We start from the raw sequence: 21,940 nt of genomic DNA, 5'->3' as shown, positions 1-21,940 counted from the left end.
CAGCGCTTGCTGGTGTTCTCTCAGGCATCTGTGTCTGGACACTGCACAAGAATAACAGCATTTGTGTGGAGCTTCTGTGTGGGCCAACTGTAGTGCCAACCCCAACCCAAACCTCCTCCGCTGAGAGCCACACACAACACTGAGCACCCACAACAACAACAACAACAACAACAACAACAACAACATCACCATACAACAGCAACGCTGAGAGAGCCCAACGGGTTTCAAATGGGATACTCCAGAAACAAAAAGCACCACTAATTACCCACAATTCTGTTCTGTTCTATGCCCATGAGTGGAGGAGGATGAGCGCAGAGACCACCTGTGACAAAGGAGTGGAGCAGAGTATGGAGAGGAGGAGAGGAGGAGAGGAGGACAAGAAGAGGAGAGGAGGAGAGGAGGACAAGAAAAGGAGAGTGTGAGCAGGGGAGAAGAGGAGTACAGAGATGCAGAAGAAGAGGAAAAGGGAGAAAATGAAGGAAGTGGCATGTGGAATGAGAGGAGATGGCCATTGTTTGGCGAGAACACTAAGTTTGCTGCCTGCGCATTTCACGGACATACAAAATATGCAAATGACAAATCTGCCAGAAATCAAAGGGCACCTTTTTCACTCCTTCCGTCTCCCTCCCTCTCTCTTTCTCTCTCTCCTTCTCCCTCCCTCTTTCCCTCTCTCTCTCTGTCTCCTCAGACAGCTGACGTTCCCTCCTTTCAGAGTGGGCCGTGTGGAGGAGAACAGAGGGGGATCGTGACAGGAATCAGCATACGTGCCTCCCATCAAAAGCAGCGGCCGCAAGAACACACACAAAAAAGGCAAATGAATGAATATTCATACGGAGGCACATTTTGGCAAACGCCAGCTATTGTCTCAAAGAAAAGAAAAGAGGGAAAGAACACACGCGCACACACACACACACACACACACACACACACACACACACACACACACACACACACACACAACATACAGCTGAATATGATGATGAGCCCCACACCTGCTCGTAATTATGACAGGGACTGAGATAAACATGCAAGCTTTTTCTAATTAGACACACACCCACACACACATAGACACACACACACACACACACACATACATTAACACACACACACGCACGCACACACACACACACGCTCACTCACACACACTACCACACACACACACACTCACTCACTCACACACACTCAAAAGATACAAAACAGGACATCTCAAGATGTAATAAAGTCCTCTGCTTTGAGGCTTGGCTTCCTCGCACATAAATTAGCACCTCTCATTACATACTTAGCACATTGTTGTTGTTTTTTTTGCAACTGACCGAAAATGAAACAAACAAAAAGTCTATTTGCATTTCTCCTGAGCTGTAACACAAAGCCTGTGCTCCTTTGTGCTGTTTTCTAACGCTCATAGTCTGTGTTGCTCGTCTCCATCTGTCTCAGCCGTCACCTGTAAACCACATTAGAGCGACTCGTGGAGCGCTCTGTCTCCGGCACCGCCCGGCCCCGAGTCACCACTCAAGCGTGCGACTCACTTTATCTGCACTAATTCACAGAACTTCATTTGCTCGCCATTCAAATGGACCCAGCTCCACTATTAGGCCCAGACTCATTTGTCTTCCCAAATGAAGCCCAAAGTGGATTAAGCCTCCCAACTTTTTATCGATATCACTTATGGAGGCACTTATTTGCTTTTGATGAAGGGAAAGAGAGAGAGAGAGAGAGAGAGAGAGAGAGATTGTGTGTTTGTGTGTGTGTGTGTGTGTGTGTGTGTGTGTGTGTGTGTGTGTTTGAGAGAGAGAGAGAGAGAGGCTGTATGGCGATATCTAGAAACAAGTGCAAACTTTTGAACAGAAAGAGGGCTGTGCGGCCCAGAAGGCAGCCTTCCCAGCATGCCGTGCCTGCTTGGCGCCCCCAGCGAGGCGTGACTTCCACCTCCGCTCCGCAGCAGATGAGCAGCGTGGGTACAGCTTGCACAAAAAGAATAAAAGAGAAAGACAAAGGGAGAAAAGAGAAATAAAAGATAAACTCCGCTTGCCACACACCCCCCTCCTCCACATTCAAATTTGAACCTTGGTCGATTGTGACGCCACCGAACCCTGGCTCTTGCAGGTTTTCCGGGCATACCCCACTAGCCTTCAGCTGTCAAAATTTTGACGTCTTAATCAAGCTCGGCCATGACCCCGGTCGGGTGCGGGGGGAGGGCGGCCTAAAGCTGGCGCACACCTCTGACCCCGTCCTGTGTTCCTCACCTCGAGGTCCTCACAGCCCCGCCTTGCTCCCCGACACCCCAACAATTGGGGCTCGGCTCCTATTGACGCCTCACGGGCCATGAGGCTTGTACCCCTCCCGGCCTGTCAATAGGCCTTTCAGTCAGGGGGGGCCCTATTGAACGTTCCCCCCCCCTCTCCTCCTCCTACACACACACACAGACACACGAACACCCCCACCCACATTGGAGGTGAACCCTCAGGCCCACCTCCTCCTCCTCTACCTCCTCCTCCTCTTCCTCCTCTCTCTATGGCCTGGCCTTTCTTGCCTTCACACTTGGCCCTGTGAAACAGACAGTGAACCAACTTTATGAATGGGTAGGCAGGCATAGAGAGAGAGAGAGAGAGAGAGAGAGAGAGAGAGAGAGAGAGAGAGAGAGAGAGAGAGAGAGAGAGAGAGAGAGAGAATGAGCATCTTTTGAACCCTTGTGTGCCTGCAAAGATGAGACTCTCCCCAGAGAAAACGTGCAATGAGATAATCTGCTCTCAAGGCCTAGGAGGCAGGGAGAGAGAGAGAGAGAGAGAGAGAGAACGAAAAAAAAGAAAGACTGGTGGCTGTTGGTGTATGGCTCCAAGATCCCCCATAAAAAGTGTACTGAGAGCCCTCGAGGTAAACGTCTACCATAAGGCTCGCCACAAAGACGCACCATGGTAAGTGGAGCTCGTCACACCTCCAAGCCAAATGTTAATTGCAGTGGCTCTTAGAGGAAACATATACGAGGTGTTGTGGAGAGAACATGAGTCCCATTTGGGCTGAGAGAGCTCACAAAATGCTCCACAAAATGGCGACTGTCTTTCTCTTTCTTTCACCACAGTAATCACTGGCAAGAAGGTGAACAGCAGGAAGAACAAACTGTTGTTTGGCACTGCGGCAACATTTCCCTTCGCACAAAAAAAGCATATTAGCAAAGAGTCCAATATTTGCTGAAAAGACAACAGAGAGATGGCCAAAAAAGGTCACAAAAATCGCATCAAACGAGGATAAAGTTCTCCCGCTGAAGGCCAAAATCAACGCTCCTACATTCACAGCTCTTGCAGGACTTGTTGGACACTGGCCAGAGATTAAGAAGAAACCATAACCTCCGCGGTAAAGAGCACGTACTAGCAGACCGCATCTCATTCCTGTGCTGTTAGAAAGACACTAAAAACGGGCATAAATATCAGCCTTGCCGAGCAACGGCCCCCTTATCTGGCCTGCGTGTTAAAATACCACATTTATTGAGACACGCTGTGTTATCTCCAACAAGGGTTAAGCTGACTCGAGAAAATGTGCTCTCCCATATGTATAACTCAGGCTCTCCCTCCTCCCTTGTACACTCTCAGGGCAGAATGAGCAACAAACGAGGGGGAGATGTAGAGGGACCTGGTACATGCCACCCCTGCCTGGCTCATAAAAGCCCCCCTTCGTCTGAGAGAAAAATGGCGGAGCAGCACCCACCCTAAGAAAGGCCCTCTTATTTCCTCATCCCTCCCTCCCTCCCTCCCTCTCTCTCTCTCTCTCTCTCTCTCTCTCTCTCTCTCTCGGTTTCTCTCACCACTACTTCCATAGCTGCCCACCCTGCGGCCCACACAAACCCACACAAGAATACACAAACTGCGACCGCCCGCTGAGAGGGCCAGAGCCACCCCCCTCACACACACACACACACACACACACACACACACCAACACCCCCTCTCGCCAGCCCGCAGGACCCCTAAATTACAGCCTGTATTTGTCATGCAATTAGGCTGCCCAGATAGCCGCCATAAATAAAGTAGAGAGGAGCGGCGAGGCGAGGTGGCCGTTCATCACGCCGCTGAAGCTCTGACCCTCTTCTGGACCAGTCGGGGTTTTTTACGGGGTAGAAGAGAATCAGGGGAGGGAAAGAAGAGGGGGAAAGAGACAGAGAGAAAAAGAGAGGGGTTGGGGCAGCTATTTAAAACTGTCTGGGTTTGTACTGAACAACCCCTCCTCTCTCTCTCTGCCCTTTCTCCTGATCCCCTTACCCCCCTACCCCTGCTAGCGTTCTTCATTCTGGTGACCCCTGCATCACCCTGAAGCTAGACCGGCTCTCCATAACCACCAAGCTCGGCTCACAGACACCTGAGTACCGGGCCACACAGAACAACGAGTGAGAAAGAGAGAGACGAGTGCTTTACCAGAGGAAGATCATCTTTCAGACTTTCACAAACTCTCCCCCCTTTCACTCTGTCTTTCTCTTGTTCAATGTTTTTGGTTTACTCTGTAACAAGCCCTTCGTCTCTTGAGAAAGAGAGAGAGAGAGAGAGAGAGAGAGAGAGAGAGAGAGAGAGAGAGAGAGAGAGAGAGAGAGAGAGAGAGAGAGAGACATTGCGGGAGCTTAAAACTCATGATCTAATTACAGAGTTTTCCGCCCGACACACAACATGCGGCTGTTGCTCAAACAGAAAATAATTAGTACAAATATTTTTTTTTCACTAGCAGCTCCTCAGGGGGAGGTGTTTCTGATTTCAAACAGAGAGATCCATAATCACAGTCAGTGTGCCCCTAACTAGAAATACTGCCTCTTAATCCATGGCTGCCAGGGAGCCCCCAGCTGTTACTGCCTGTCTTACTTTAAACCATAATTGTTTCTGGATGAGGGAATTTAATGAAGCTTGGGGTTTATAAAAAAGATATGGTCTTATTTATATTAATATTATATATTTTTTCTCCCATCTTTTTGGTGTTAATTGCAAGCAGGTAAGGTGATTATTGTGTTCAGGATGCCACAAATTACAAAAGCAGTTTGTGAGGCCTAAGAGAAACCTTCTGTATTGTAGGAGGGGAGGGACTTCCTGCAACACAATGGTGGTTCCTCTTTGTTGAAAGTGCAAGGGGGTTAAAAAAAAGCCAGAGAGCCAAATGACACAAAGACCTATGAGGAACTAAGAACCAAAACTAAAAAAAGCACTGGATACCAAAAAAACTTCTTCCTACAGTGTGGACCAACATCACTGATGTATAATAAGTGGGAATCAGGAACCAAATAACCAAACCACAAAAGCAAGAACCAAATAAAAAAAAAAAAACTAAAAAAATATTATTCTATTTCTTAAGTTTGGTTTTGAACCATTTACAGCACAAACAGTTTGAGCAAGCAGCATTGTGGTGGTAGAGTCAAAGGTAGAATAGATGTGGATATCAGATCTTTACCTTGGCAGGCTCCTGACCGCTCCTCGAATCCAGGGTTGCACAGACAGTTGCCGATGGGCACCAGCCATTCTCCGTCCGCCCCGCAATACATCTTGGGCACCTCGCGCTCCTCCGAGTTGTCCACGCAGGAGCCGCGCACCTCCACCAGCGAGGAGGTGTCGGCACCCGTGGTGGTGTCCGGGAACTGCGCCAGGTTGCGCACGGTGAGCGGGCACTTCTTGTAGAAGATCCGCACGGACACCAGTGCGATGCAGGCGCCCACGTCCTGGAAGGCCAGGTAGAAGCCCTTCCGGGTCAGCACCCCCGACGTCTCTGACCTCGGTGTTGAGCTTCATGATGCGGTCCCCGATATCCACCTGCGTGAAGCTCTCATCGGCGGCGATGGTGTCGATCTTGGAGAACTGGTTCTCACGAATGTAGCGCTCCTTGTCGTTGTTGGACTCATAGTAGTAGAGGTTAAAGGTCTCCTTGCAGGTTCCCATGACGCCGGGAAGACTGTTGCAGTCCCGCAGCGTGAACTTGATCTCGATGTAGACGCGCTGGGCCCCGCCGCGTGGGATCCAGTCTGTCCGGAGCCAGTTGTTCTGGTTGGGCTCCATCACGTTGCACACTTGGTAGGTCCGTATGGGGGTGTTTTTCTCGTCCATGATGCTCACTTCTTCCCACTGCCAAATATAACACAATTATGAAATGGCTGTTTCTTTTTTTTTTTTTTCATTTCCCATCCATTGCCAAGTAGCTTTGCATTCCAACTAAGTTTGATTAAAAATATGCTCACCAAGAGCTGTGATTACTTGAATAAAACACAACTGCAACATGTAACACCTGTCTTTTTGTTGAGATGGATGGAAATCTACACAGATTTGTGCTCAGTTAAATATTGGATACTATTCATAAAATGGGATGGTGAGGGCCTACCTCAATTAATAGTGTTTACATTAAAAACCCTCTTATGAACGTTTTAAAGAAACAGAAGTGCCTATTCTGGCAACATCAATCTTGTTTCTGCAGTACATTAGTTAATAATAGAACTCCTTTCAGAAGTCGGAAGAAGTCAAATTAAATATTTCATAGTCTTTTAAAATTCGTGCATTTAAATGTTTAAAACTATTGTATTAGTAAGACAGTCACTGTCAACCAACACACAGTGGTAGGAGAGAGAACAAAAATGAGCTTTTTCTAAAAGCTCTGCCCAGTAAGATTAATTTCGCTCTGTTGGCTCTAAAATACTGACCATGTGGTTTGTTACACAGTCCTTGGTGAGACAAGTGTTCTTCCAATAGCTATCATTTGTAAACAATGGGCACAAACACCCTCATCAATGTCACATTCCCTCGATGTGATTACTTCCCTATTAGTAAGCTGTAATAACGTACAGCTCCAAAAGTTCCTTACTTCCTGCTGGTGAGAGCTAAAAGATGAGATGTGTAGAATTCAGGGGTGTTTTGAAAAGGGCTGTCATGATCTATGACGCTCTCTTTTCTTCTCCCTTTCTTACTCTTTGTAAGTCGACAGAAAACCCAGCTGCCACTGCGATAGAGCTGTACACTTCCACCGACTGTGAGAAGAAGGGGGGTAATTCGCAATCAAAGCTTGAATAAGGCCTTGACGGCTCTGCCAGGACCCTGTCAATCACTCGGTTTGGTGAGATAAAGCGAACGGGAAGGAACGCTCTACAAGAAATGCCAAGTTCACGATTAAGCTCGGCGAACACAGGCACATGCCTGATATACTAGCACGGAAAAAAGATCTTTAAATAATATATGACGTGTATACTAAATAGGCTATATTTCTGCTTTAGAAGACTAGGCCTATAAGGAAAAAATAGGCACGTTGTCAGAATAACTGCTTAAAATCTGAAACGCAGGCAAAAAGACAGGCATGAAGCACATGTTAAGTCATCTTAAAGGAGCAATAATAGGCTACAGTAGGCCTACTGTACGAAAAAACATAATGTATGTTTTATCAATGTTGGTTTTGCATTGGCTTGATGGTAGTCAGCGTGGAGAGAAGAAAAACGGTAAACTGTTAAAAATGGCAAAACAGTAAAAATCATCCCATACCACTTGTGATTTAGCCTAGTGATGTTTGAGGGCGGCAGTAAATCGTATGCTGTATGCTCATTTCAACACAAAGGAAATGCTTGTGGCATATGCTTAAAATGCTCTGAAATTGCAGACATTTTTATATTTAAATGAAGCGTCTTTTAAGAAGCTTCGTAAAGGAGTGTTACAGATGCATTTGTAATTAGATCGGTAGAACTGAGCGGTTTTAATTTTTAAACATTGATTTAATATCTAATTGCTTAGTCCGATAGCCTACGCCGCCATTCAACTACTCAGCTTCACACTCGAATTATGTGTGTAACTTCTGAATTAGAACGCGACTTCACAAGTTATTAGACTTGGGCCTGGTCAGGCCTGGTGACCAGGGTGTGTTTTCTCTCTTCAGGGCCTAGGCCCGCGGTTATTTATTTTCAGATTGGTAGTGACTAGTGAGTCTGGTGAAGTCAGGTTAGGGTAGACTGTAGCCAGTATATGACCCGGTGTCCCTCAGTATTTTCGTAACTCCGTGCCTGCATGGCAGCCCATCTCCACAGTAGGTCTACATTTTGCTTAATTACTCACCCCTCCTTCCGTTGGACTGGCAACCCATTTTAATTCGCCTTGCACTGTTCTTGAGTCCAATAATGTCACTGTAAATAGAAGAAGACAAATATCAGCACTGGATGATGCATAAATACATTAGGTTACACTGTAGGGGTCCGTTAGGGTCGTACAGTAGGCTACACACCTAGGCCTTCTCTCCATTTCCAAGCCACCTACGCTCATTCGTCTAAATTATGCGCCTTAATGCTGATGTATAAAAATGGATCGTTGTACATAGACAGCAGCGCAAGTATTTACTGATCTCCTCCCTCAAAGCCCTTGCCTGGAACAGTATGTGTCCATATTTCGTTTGTTCTAGATGGCTAGAAATGTGATTGAGACATAAAGGCAATAATAGTTTAAATATACTGTAAAGAAATTACCTAACCATTAAGCTATTATCAAGTCACAATATAATATATGCTGAGAAGAGAGTGAGAGAGAAAAAAAAAACATTCGCATAGGTGAGCAGACCTTTATTATCATGAAAGTATATGGCCTGGAATATATTCGACGTCCTCTTTGTAATGTCAACCTAATGGGTAATTTTGGAGAACTATTATGGCGAAACGAAAAAGTGTGAACATTGTTCAGCCTAATCATCAAATAATCTATCGATAGCCTTTTAAGTGTCTATTTGGACAATCTGATAATGTTGGAACCTACGTGTGCTTGCGTCAAATTAGGCTATACAACTGGTTTAGGCTATTTAACAGTCACAATGGAAATCTTGTGCGAAGTACAGACCAGACCAGAAATGGTATAAAAAGACAACAGCATATGCTTGCATTAATGAGTTACATTTTCACGACTAGTATTCAAGCCATACCAATTTCCCATATGTGTACATTTCGTGGACAGTGTGTGCAATGCATAAATCTGCGTGTTTGCTATAACGGGACGAACCACGGTCATTTTTTAAAAAGCGCACTATCTGTCAGCAATTAAAAAGCTAAAATATGAACTTCCAACAAGGGTTTATTGTCGGTATTGAGGTAAAATTATTTGTGGCAATTCCATCATTGTGATATCCAGCGCAGTTAAAGGGTAAATGTATGAGCTTTTCAAACTTTCGGGATATCGAAGACTGCAGTTTCCCACAGATGATGCGGCGTTTGGAGTTCGGAGCATCGCGCGAGCTCGACTTATTTTGCAGCGCACAATCACAGTCATATTCACATGATCAATCCATCTTTCGGGGGTAAAATATCCAAGCAAAGACGACAACCAGCTGCTGGCGATGCGCTTAAAATGAGCTCTTGGTGTGGACCAGATAAAGATACCGTGTAAGAAGTCCCACGAAGTAGTAGCCCAACAAAATCAAGTCCAAAGAGGCTGTGTTGTCTGGCGACCCTTACCTTCATTTGGGGGATAAATCCGTGTGCTCGAAACTATCGTAGAAATCCAAACCAGAGTCCAAGTTGAGCGCACGATTGCAGCCATTTGTGTCGCTTGTATCTGTGGTTCCTCGGCTCCGCGGACGGACCGAAGTTGCTCTTTCCCTGTGGAATAAGTGTTTGAGACTAATACACAGCGCTCACTGAACACTGCCAAGGGGCGGTTCTTCTCAGACTGACGCGACTACCACAGTCACGTCAAAACGCCTAAAGTCAACAGACACCTTCCGTCCCACTCGCAGGAAATCAAGCAGGGTCACGTTGGTAAGAATGATAATAGGTCTATGGAATGTAAATAAGGCGAATTTCTAAGTTTGTAACAGTGTTAGAAAAAAACAAACATTTTAAACGTTCTAAAGACTTTGTATATCAGCCTACATTCATTTGTGATTGATGGATAGTCTACCCTTCTTTTTTATTCTCTCACTCTGTGCATGTGTGTGCGCGAGCATGAACGTGTGTGTGTGTGTGTGTAGTGGCTAGCGGTGACGCTCCGCAAACATTCAGACGGAATTAAAACATTTATCACAGGCAAGGGGAGGTTAAGCTATACGCTATTCCATATATTTAGCGAGCAGAATCTTGAATGGCCGACTGGGATGAGACAAGAAGTCCAAGTGCGCCGTCTACAGTTCCTCGAAGGAACTCGGGTTTTTGGTGTAAGCCTGGTCAACAATCGAATATCTCTTTAAAAAAAGAAAAAGAAAACATATCGATGGGGATTAGCTTACTGTTTTGTTTCAAGTTAAAAGAAGAAAGACTCATAAATATGAGTCGTGTGTTCAGATCTGTTATTCTTTAGCGTGGTAGTCAAACTTTACTTTAAGTGCTCAAACTTTAAGTGATTCGCTCTTAAAAGCAGATTTAATTCCTAGCTCATTAGGCATAGTCCGTTTGCTAAGAAGACATTTGCATTGTAATTGTGAATGGAACACAGGCTCACCAAAAAAAATAAGACAGAAGCCAAGAAGAGTAGGCTACAGTCGCGAGATGGCTATCTTCTTCAACATTTCAATATGGCAGAGAACACCCATGAAGACGGTCTGAAATGACAGATAACGCGTGTGGCAGTGATTTCTTTCCGTCAGTCAGTCTAGAATGTATTGCTGTCACCTGGCGAGGATTGCCACATAGCTTATAGCTTCGCTGACAATGGTTCCAGCAAAGATCCTTGATTACTAACTAGGATCTGGTTCCAGTGGTACAGTAAATGTGTATTGGAAAGAGACTGTGAGGGATTTGTACACAGCCGGGGGCCGCAGTCAGTTAGTGGATTACTTAACTCTTTTGTTAGGACTCCGAGCTGACCACGCTGAAGAGTTATCCTTAACAACTATGCCACTTAGTCCTGGAGACTAAGACTTTAAAATGCACACAAATATAAATTAGGCCTAGATAGGCCTATTATTTTAAGAGATGTAGCCTACCCTAATTGTTTAGGCGATAAGGTGTTATATAATATGATAAAATGTAAAATAATATTCTGGTTTATTACTATTATTCCCACCTGTAATTTGTGTTGTTGCTGGTAATGATATGTTCACATGACAGTTGCTTGCGTTATTGCACAGGCCTTTCAGCAGTTTTAAACAGTTCTGTGAAACCTTGTGATTCACATGTTCAGAGTCGTTTGCCACTTTAGTTTTGTACAGTATGCTTGATGTTACAGTTCACCATGACTATTTCTATTAAGCTCTAGACCCTCATCACTGCTTAACTGACTATCCATAAGAGAAACAATGTTGGCCAGAGGAATTATCTAAAATGCACATGATACATTGACTGTACACAGCAAAAGCTCAAGAGCACAAACACTGTTGGCAATATTTTGACAAGAAGAACCAACTCGTTGTTTTGTTTTGGTTTAGCAGGAAGGGGCTCTTTGGGACTCTTACATTAATGGCATTAGCCAGAGGAGCAGGTGATGTGTTTTCAATCCGGTCTCCAGGGCCATGATCTCGGCGCTTTGTGGTGGTGGCGTTGCTCCGGCGAAACCATCTCGACTAGCATAATGAACTCGGATAGAGCATCTGGCGTTCCAAGCCAACGGCCCAAACATCGATTGTCACTCAGGGCTGATGGAGAGAATGGCGTTTTATTTCCCCCCTCGATGTGCACGAAAGACTGCGCAATCATAAAGGCCCAATTAGCCCTCGAAGGAGGCGGTGGTTCACATTTGGCGGCGCTCAACCAATCCAGTCGCAACACGGCCTGGCGAGGACCTATTGATCAGTGGTGCCAGTGGGCGGGATCACGCCACAGGGCGGCACTGACACCACGGGGCACAGCACGGCATTGGGGGCCGTTGTCTTTGGTCATTTGTGTCAAGGATTTTTTGATTGATTACCTTCGGATCATTTCCCATTCTCCGCCTGGCTTCGCAGGTCCCCCTCGTGAATGGATTCCCCAAGCGGCTTCCCCCTACACGCCGGTTTTGTTTCGCAGAGCCCCAGATGGCATCTGCCCACACATCTGTATTGTGAGACACTAACACAGACCCTTTAGTGTTGGTGAGCGTGCACCCTACACACACACACCACACATAACCCCCCCCCCCCCCCCCTCCCCACAAGGGACGGTGGGAGAACCTTTAATTGCCAACTCCAGAAGAAAAAGAGATCTCCTTCGCACTCCTCAACCCCCCTACCCACCACCACCCCACCACAGCCTGCCTCTCCTCTCCAAATTTTTACTCGCTTCGGACTCCTGACCAAACATTTCACACTAGCCGGCAACACTACCTGCAAAATACCCCAAATCTGTAGTTAGATGGTAATTCTGAACATTAAGGAGCAGCATCCTAACTTGAGGCTTGAGAAACATTTGGGGCTTTTCGGAATCAGAGCCAAGCTATTTTTCTATTTTTTCCCCGAACAAAGTCACTGAGGCAACTGACGGTGTGTGGGTGTCTGTGATGGAAGAACAAAGGAAATGAAGACAGGGTCTGCCAGCAGAGATCCTGCTGGGGGCTACAACTATTCCTAAACTGAAAAAAGTGGCGGCACAAGAGAAAAACAAAAAGAGAGCAAGGGCTCGAGAGAGAAAGGAGATATATCCTCCTTTATTGGGGTCTAAATGAAGACCTGTGGCGTGCATGCAAAAAAAGGGCGTGCTTAGTCTGATGCCTTTCATTCGCCGTGTTTAGTTTTGTTTTCGCTGTGCTGCGTTAATGGGCCCTGAAAGTGGATCGGGAAAATCTCGGCTTTGTTCTGCGGCTGCCATCAGCGTCTCTGAATACGAGGCAAATCCCTCGGTGCTTTAGCAAGACATTGAGCGAGACATGAAATGGCAGGTCCTCAATGCTGATTCCACCATTACACAACGACGTTCGCAGTGAGACGAGGGGTATTGATGTGGGCCTTTTCTTTACACTAATTCACCGGCTCTCTTTCTGGAAAAGGTTTGCAAAGGTTTTCTAAAAACATGTCGATGAGTGCGGCACACTCTCAGCTCTTCTCCAGCGAAAGGATCTTCTCATACATCGGAGTTGAGATGTCACAGCCTTCACCGCACGCCCTGTGGTGTTGTATAAATAGACTCCCCAAAGGCAGGCAGAGCAAACCAGCCAGTGTTTGAGGTTGCCCGGCCTGCCTCCTCACATTCCCCAGTGAAACACCTTAGGCAAGAAGAAATCAATGACCTGTGGAGTGGGCGGCGAGGCAGATCTTCATCATGGCGTACGAGGCCTTCGTCGGGACCTCGTGTGGTCCCTTGGCACAAGCTCACGCAGATGGCCGAGGCTGGGGCACAGCCGTTCCCTTTTGTCCTAGATGCTTGGAAGCTTGCTTGGCTGGTGGCAGTTTATTGGCTTTTTGAGGGGGAAAGTATCTCTATATTGTTTTTTGGGGGGAGGGTGGTTGTGTGGGCGAGTCTTGAGGGCGTTCGGTACAGATGAGCGGCACGTCAATAACAGGGAAGATCTTCTGGAGCATGCCTCGAGGAGAAACACAAATAGCTCAGAGAGGGAGTTCAGAAGATTAGAACAATAAAGTACTGAGACATCTTCCCCAGGAAGACACCCAGGAAGACATCTCTCTCTCTCTCTCTCTCTGTTTGTATCATAGAGTTAACTCAAAATGCATTTATATCACATTTGATGTGATTTGTGGACTGTGTAAAAAGTTAGTTCCCCTGAAGAAACAGGAATGAAAGTAGAATTGAAATCAACCACCAACAACATAGTTGGTGTTATGGAAAATATATATATTGCTTGTTCTCCATGTTTTTGTCCTTGCAGGGTTCAGACCTTGAGTTTAGTATAGCACCTTTGGATATTGTTTAACGTCCACGTTCATAATGTCACCATCATCTACAGGACATGAATGGAAAAGAATGGTATTGAAAGATTGGTGTGTTGCCCTGCTGTGGTCCCAACCACCTACACACAAGAAGGTGCTACGGGGGAGTAGGACTGGTGGCGACAGAGTGCCGACCGAGTGGTCAGTTAACACCACTGTACCGACTGTTTGCCGATACCTCCCCTTCATCTTCAAGTCTTTAACGGCTGTCACTGACAGACCAGCGCGAGCCACAGGCTGCTGATGATCACCCACTGGGCTCAGATGTGGTCGCACCAGGGTGTGGTGGAGATGGTGGTGGTGTCGGTCAGACTGGGGAAGAAGGTAAATAGAGTGTTCTGAGAATGTGGGGGAAAAATAGTGAATAGAGCCATTCGAATTTAGGAGGCATCGCAGCTACTCCCTAAGCGCCCTGGCAGCTGTCACAACTCCACCATACAGCAGCTCTGTGTGTGCGTGTTTGTGTGTGTGTGTGGTATGTGAGTGTGTATGAGTGCATGTATTATGTGTATTGTTTGAGTGACCGGAAGAATAAGTGCATGTGCGTTTATGTCTGTGCGTGTGTCTGTGTCTGTGTGTGTGTTTCCTGGTGGCATGTATGCGTACAGTATGTACAAGTGAATATGTTAGAGTATGTGAATGTGGAATAGGGTGGTTTTGGTTGTATGTGTGAATTTGGGTATGTGTGTGAAAGGACAGAAACAGTGAGAGAGAGAGAGAGAGAGAATGTGCCAAGCATGCATGTGGAGTCGAGTATCCTCCAGTTCAGAGCCTCTACAATGGCTCAGCTTCACTACGCTATTGGCCAATTATAACACACAACAATTTGCTTTAACTCTCTTTCCAACAACTCCGTTTAAAAACACGGCAGTGCTATGGTGTGAATTCAATGGATTCTTGGCCAGATAAACAGCTCTGACATGGGCAAACTCTGTAGCAGTGATATTGAATCAGATTTTCTGGCTTTTCATCTTACACCAGTTTCGAAAATCTGTTTGGCAGTGCCTACCTCAAAACATTTGTTTGTTGCACACACTGTAAAATCTGATGGATTTTGCTCTGTTAGTTTAGACACTAATGTAATAGTTACAGCCATGTAGCCTCTTTCTTTCTGTGTGTGTATTCGGAATAAAACAGTAGGGATGAACAGGGATGACAGAGAAAAAGAGACAAAAGATGGAGGGAATGTTTAAGAGATGTAGAGAGAGAGAGAGAGACTAAGAGGTTTAGGTTGTTGGTTGTATTTGGCTGTAGGCTTAGTCCCACCTTTTTGAGGACCAGAGAGAGGGAAAGAGAGAACAAAAGAAAGAGAGATGTGTCTGGGAAGTGTGAGGAGGTGAGTTTCGTCAGTGGTTGTGGGCTTATAGCCACACTATTTTGAGGGACAGAGAGAGACACCAAAAGAGAGAGAGAGAGAGAGAGAGAGAGAGAGAGAGAGAGAGCAAAGGGAAGAGGGAGCTGGGGAGAGCGAGAGGGGAATAGAGAGAGAGCTGTTTGGCACTGGAGGGAGGTGAGGTTTGTCATGCATGTGGAGAGTGCTGCAGAGGCAGCAGGTGCTGTCACAGGGGGCTGGGAGAGGACGAGCCTCTTTGTTGTTTCATCTGTTTAGGCACTCCTGTGCCAACGGACTAGCCACCCTCAGATGATAACCACAAACGACCACAGTCTCTCTCTCTCTCTCTCTCACACACACACACACACACCAAAAATAAACAGACAAAAAAGGACAAAAGGTGCACAGTTTGGAACACAGCATACACACACACACACACAAACACACACACACATACACACTGCCCCACACACACACACACACACATTCCTTTGTACACTCACATGTGCACTTCACACACAAAGTTTTCTATACCCCCTCTACACCCACGCACACACACACACTTGTAAACACATACACACATACAGTACCCAGCAGGGAGCAGACAGGTAGGTTGGCTCTGACCACAGACCAATAAATCATCAGGAGTCACTGGGCGACTGCACCCCCCAATGCCCACCCTCACCCCCTCAGAACTCCATGCAGCCCCCCTGGTTCGTTATGTAAATATCAGTCCACGTCACTTGATGTCACCTCGCCGCACAGCGTGAGGAATTCTGAACACGTTGCAGTCTTCCATCTGTTCAACTTGGCATATTGATTTTTAATGAGGGGAGTTGGAAGAGAGGGGAAGTCTTTAAACCCTCTCTCTACAACACACACACACACACACACTACACACCCACTGACATACAGGCGCACACACACACACTTACAGGCATACAGTACATATATACAGTCTCTCTCTCACACACACACACACAAACACACTCCTGTTAGGCACACACTCCCACAGAAGCCGCTACACTGCAGTGTCTCTGGCTAATGTCTCTCTCCTGGCATCTAAACAGAAACTATTAGTTCTCCACCCTGCCTGCAGCGTTTGTTTTGAGCTGAAGAAACAATGTGTCAGACTACACACAAGTGGTCAGACTACATAGTGTATGAAAGATCACGGTTTGTCTCTGACACTAACCCAAAGGAGAAGTGTTTTTACTTAGCAGAGAGAAAGAATTAGGCTAATGCCAATTATGTGAGCAAGCTGGCTAAACCAGTCTGGAAGTCGCGGCTATAACCTATTTTTAATTATGAGTGCAAAGTGAGCTGTGTTTATTGTAATAACAGGGACATGACAAGGTTATTACCGTGTGCTCTCATCAGCTCACACAAGCTTATTATGGAGAACTACAGAGAGAAAAATGCATTAATGGATAATGGCTGTAATTATATTGCTAGAGCACTGAAAGAGAGGAGAGATGGAAAGAGAGAGAGAGAGGGGGAGGAGAGAGAAGGGTTTTTTTTCATTGAAGGCATAGGCATAAGTCTTCATTTACTTGTGAATGCTTAAGTATTTAGGAGAGAGTCTCACGGAACTCTGTTTTGTGACACACAGGGGTGCGGCTGGCGGGGGTGGGGGGTTCTGGGGAGGACGATTCTAAGGGCCCAGCACTGACAGGGGCCCCCCAGAGAGCCCCCCCCCCCCCCCCCAATTAATAATAATTCTGGGGGCCCAGAATTATTGTCTGTCATAGGGCCCAAATTTTCTAGCAGCGCCCCTTGTGACATGATATGTGTTATCGGTGGTTTTTGGTATTGTGAATATTTCTATGCATGTGTGTGGTGTGTATGTACGTGTGTGTGTGTGTGTGTGTGTTGTGTGTGTGAGTGGATTCCTGACACGGTCCCAATAGCGGTGGCCTGTGAGCAAGAATGGCGCTAATAGATGCCAGAGAAATCTTGGTCGTGTCCGACTGTCACAGAGAGAGAGAGAGGGACTGCACAACGGGGGTCACCCACTGACCCCCCCCCCCCCCCCCCCCCCCTGGCATTCTGCCTCAGGCCCCAGGAGCCTTGTGAGCCCCCTGCTTTCAGCGCACTGACCCGCTGAGGCCTCGGCCTAAGACGGGCCGCTCTGACCGCAAGGAGATAAGAGCCCTATCTAAAAATACCACTCACCAGCTTCCCCAGAGCTCCAGCGCTGACAGTCAGGAGGCAAATATGTCATCCACACACACACACACATTCCCAAAGCGCTGATTATTATTCTGTTTTATATTGAGCGGCTGGCCCTCCCAGACCAACCGACGTGAGTGACAAAGCTCCAGTAAGCCTCTGCTCACTCCACCCTGATGCTTGTCTCAGAGAAGTGATTTGTGCTGAAGGAAAGAATATCGTCCTTCTCTCTCTTCCTTGCACTGTCTCTCTTTATCTGTCTCCCTATTTCTCTTTGCATCCCCCCTTGTCTGTTTCTCTTTCTCTCTTTCATTCCCTTTATTTTACTTCCTCTCTTTCTCTCTCTTACTCCTTCTCTATTTCCTATATTTACTCCCATTCTTTCACTGCATCTCCCTCTCATTCTCTTTATCTCTTCCTCTTTTTCTCTATCACTTTCTCCACCCCCCCCCTCCACTCTCCCTTTCGCTATCTTTGTGCTTCTGCTTCAGAATACCACGGTTTCTCTTATCCCTCCCTCCCTCTGTCTCCCTCTCTCTCTCTCTCTCTCTCTCTCTCTCCTTTGCCTGTCTTTTTCGTCCCTAAAGTTCAGTTTCCATTTAATTGCTGTAATGTCTGTCCTGCTGGCTGCACGGGGCGCTGGGCTGTGTGAAATATGACCCCTCTAACACAGGCCATTTGCGCTCCTTGCTCATATCCTTACCTCCATGTCACTCTAATTAGGACCCATTAGCTGCTGCCCATTAAAATTCTTTGGGCCAATTTTCAGCGGACACTTTTCACTCAAAAAAAAACCCCCCAGCGCTCCTGGCCGAGTTGCATTGGCACAACATTAGGATGGGGGAGAGGAGATATAGGGTGGACGGGCCACGGAGCGGGAGTCGACCGCGAGCCGTATCGCTCTCCCCTGGTGAGAGAAGAGATGGGAGATAACCTAATAGAGGCTATGGAGTTAAAGGAGCACTGCTAGATTTGAATCTAATACACTTTTAGTCCAAATGCAGCGAACTGCTCCTCACGTTCCTCTAGTCTATTCTGTGTGTGCGCTCAAATGCTACTCTTGGCCCTGTAGATTAAATGGAAAGCGAACATAGTGGCCCAGACCTTGTCTGAAGGAGCGCAGAGAAGAAAGGTGTTATTTGTGCTTTAGTGCCTTTGGCCAAAATCATGGACTGCATCTTTTGGCGAAGAAAATTTTTTTTTTTTAGGTTTTCTGTCATGGCAGGTAACAGCAGAATTAATTTTGTTTGGCCGGTTTGGTGAATGCTGATTGGTTGTTTTGTTTTTGATCAGTTGAACGTTGAGGACTTCCAGAAATGTGTGCAGCTACTAGAGTTTGTGCTCGTTCCCATAGTAAATGTTTTAACACCCCCCCCACTTGTCAAAAGACACACATGCATGCACACACACACACACACACACACACATCTCCACTATGCAAAAGAATGTACTTTAATACCCATCTGTCTTGGTTGTTTGAGTTGTGTCAATGATGAATGATATTTATCCCGGCCTGAGCCTTGAGGTAACCACAATTTAGGGGCCATTAATTACGTCAGTGACCAGTGGAGGCCAGAGATCGCCCACTAACACACACCGGCAGGAGGAAGGGGAGCGTGAACACGGGGTCATCGAGATGTTTATAGAGGGAGAGATATTCCCAGCCCACCCCCCCCCCCCCTCTCTCTCTCTCCCTCTTTCTCTGTCTCTCTCTCTCTCTCTGTCTCAGTATCTCCATTTAACTGGCTTTCTCTCTTGGTTTAGATTTCAGTTTCAAAAAGCTTTATTGCCATGACAAATTTATACATCCATATTGCCAAAGAAATCAAAAGAGAATGCAACAATAAGTAATCATTACTTTACAACTCATTCAGCGAAAAGCATTTACAACCGCAGACGCAACACATACATAAATCTGTCCAGTGACAGCTTTCCTTCTTTTCCCTACTTGGCTCTCTCTCCTACTCTCTCTTTCTCTGTCATCTCTTTCCCTCTCTTTTTCTCCTATTTGACCTCTCTCTTTCCTTCTCTCCTCCACACTGTCTTTTTTCTCCCACTCTCTGCTGGTCTCTTTTTCTCTCTATACGTCTGTATTTCTTCACCCTCTCTCTTTTCTGTCAGTTTTCCTTGTTCCTTTCCTCGCTTTCCATTTCGGTACTGTGGGCTGGCAACTCTACTCGGAGACAAAAGCCGGCCCTCTGCTGTGTGCGCCCTCCCTCCCCCCAAACCCCCAAATCTTTTACCAGAGGGGGGGGGGGGGGGGGGGGGGGGTGGGGGGCGTTGGAGCTGTCCTCCCACTCCCTGTCCAAGCTCTTCCTGATGGCCGCGGGGGCAACAAAGGCAGCTGCGCCTCCTGCGGACTCAGGCAGGCGTGAGTGGGAGTACCTGAGAAAGAGAGAGGGAGCGGGGAGGGTAAGGAGGAAAGAAAGAGAGAGAGGGAGAGAAGGAAGAAAGAGAAAGGGAGAGGTGGGTGGGAGAGGCAGGCTGAAAAGACCCAGGCATGGCTGCCTCAGAGAGGGGTGTGTGAGCTGTTCCATGTGTGGTGGTCGGCAGTGTCGCTGCCTCCCTTCCTTTTTCTTGAGTCTGTGTGTGTGTGTGTGTGTGTGTGTGAGTGTGTGTGTGTGTGTGTGTGTGTGTGTGTGTGTGTGTGTGTGTGTGTGCAGAGAGAACAAGAGAATGAGAGAGAAAGCTGGTCAATGAACAGCCAGAGGGTGAAAAGCTGTAACGTGATGCGCGTCTTCATTTTGTTTTTCCCGCAGTAACTTTTTTGCAGTCTGCTGCATGTGCAAAGTCTGCACTATGCATTCATGTGGTATGACATTTACACATTTACAGGCACACACAGAGAACACTGGCAAAAAAGAAAGGCCCTCACTGCATAAGAGAAAAAAAAATGTTTGCCACATATATGCCAAACAGGCATAGGCTTCAACTGTTTGAAATAAAGGGTGAACAAATGCATTGTGGCTTATACACACGCATATGCACACACTTAGTCAAACAAAAGGGTGGAAGGGAACACAAACAGGCCAACTCCAGCCTCCCCTTCCAGAGCTGAAGCCTACTGGATGGACAGAGAGCTTGGCCTTGCTTCTGAAATGCGAATGTGGTCGGAGGAAATCACACAAACCACACTGCTGCCTGTCCAAAACAAACTCAATGCATCACACACATTCTTACCCACACACACATACACAGACTCATGGAGACACACAGATACACTTTTATGCAGTCAAATATACACTTTCTCTCTCTCTCTCTCTCTCTCTCTCTCTCTCTCTCTCTCTCTCTCTCTCTCTCTCTCTCTCTCACACACACACACACACTCGCGCCCAGCCTATACAAGGTCAACCTTCGAGTAGCGATGAACCAGAGCAAGAGTAGTTTAGAGAGAGTTTCCTGCAACCCATCAGAATAATGTCAGGCCCCAGCCACAAATATGACCCCCTACTGCTTTCAAAGACACCAAGTGAGTCACACTAAAGCCTAAAGTATGGTCCCGCGTCTGCGTCCCGCGCACGCGGCACTGGTGAGCGCGTGACGAGAATTGCGTCATTTTTACAGCATGTGTCGCGTCTTTGAGTCGACCGAAATTTAAGACCGCGCGTCAAAGTGACGCGTAGACTGCGCATGTGTGAAACGGAACTGCTGTAAACACTCCCCTCCAGTAGGTGGACCACATAGAAGAACAACACTTAAACGTAGAAACAAACCTAGACAGAAGAAGACTTGTTTGGTTACCATAACGACGATGGAACAGAGCGCCTGTCCTCAGCTTGCCTGGCTTTGAGTTACGTGAGACACCACGACATGGAGTCAACTTCGACCGATGTAAAGCCACAATCCACAGATACATTCTTTAACATTATATTTAACGGTCACTTTACCATCTATGGTGTAGAACCCAAAGTATTTCAAGACACCACATTTTAGATGAGTTGGGGACGTAATTATCTGTCTGCTGGCCGTTCTGTGCGTTACCTTTGATTGTCGAAACAGGGTGGCTGCATGGGCTCATTGTGGCTACTGGCTATTATATTGGCTTGATTTGGTCATGAGCCCTGGATCATATAGCACTGAATGAGATGGTAAACAATAAAATAAAACTAATCATAGACAGTGACAGCCTTTACTCCATGCATGGAGAGCTGACATGACTTCGGATTAAATGCATCTTTTAAAAATGAGCGTATGCTGAAATCAAATCGCAAAACCCAGAGCCAATTAAAGGTATCTATCTACAACGCTCAGGCGAAACCCATGTAACACTTGCTGATCGAGATGCATTCTCGCCTGTTCCTTATATAATGCGTTATCAATAGTGATTATAATAATAAAGGGAATGTAGCCTACCTCTCCCAGGTGCAATCATTATCACCTAGCCTACTCCTGAACAATGCTGAACTCAAATCTCGAAACTCGCCTGTCAACACCGGGAAATGCGCTACACAGCACTAAAAACCGAATAGTTTATTTATAGTTCGACTACGGATATTTCACGTCATGTTTGAATAAAAGTGACAGCCCTACTCCCTGCATAGAGAGCTGACATGACTTCGGATTAAATGCATCTTTTAAAAATGAGCGTATGCTGAAATCAAATCGCAAAACCCAGAGCCAATTAAAGGTATCTATCTACAACGCTCAGGCGAAACCCATGTAACACTTGCTGATC

The 21,940-nt window shown here is 46.5% G+C and overlaps 1 protein-coding gene across 1 annotated transcript in view; it reads right to left on the bottom strand.

Moving 5' to 3' along the window:
• The window catches only part of LOC121681174 (ephrin type-A receptor 4-like), a 61,165-nt gene extending 39,500 nt beyond the window's left edge, over positions 1-21,665 (bottom strand). Inside the window, 4 exon segments of the mRNA XM_042061128.1 lie at positions 5,418-5,721; positions 5,723-6,082; positions 8,045-8,112; positions 21,619-21,665. Coding sequence (XP_041917062.1) covers positions 5,418-5,721; positions 5,723-6,082; positions 8,045-8,112; positions 21,619-21,637 — 751 coding nt within the window. The 5' untranslated portion in view covers positions 21,638-21,665.
• Between the last annotated feature and the right edge of the window lie 275 nt (positions 21,666-21,940).

The sequence above is a fragment of the Alosa sapidissima genome, chromosome 1 (assembly GCF_018492685.1).
Source record: "Alosa sapidissima isolate fAloSap1 chromosome 1, fAloSap1.pri, whole genome shotgun sequence".
Lineage (NCBI taxonomy): Eukaryota > Metazoa > Chordata > Actinopteri > Clupeiformes > Clupeidae > Alosa > Alosa sapidissima.
Note: the sequence above shows the minus strand (reverse complement) of the source record. Positions and strands in the feature narration are given on the sequence as shown.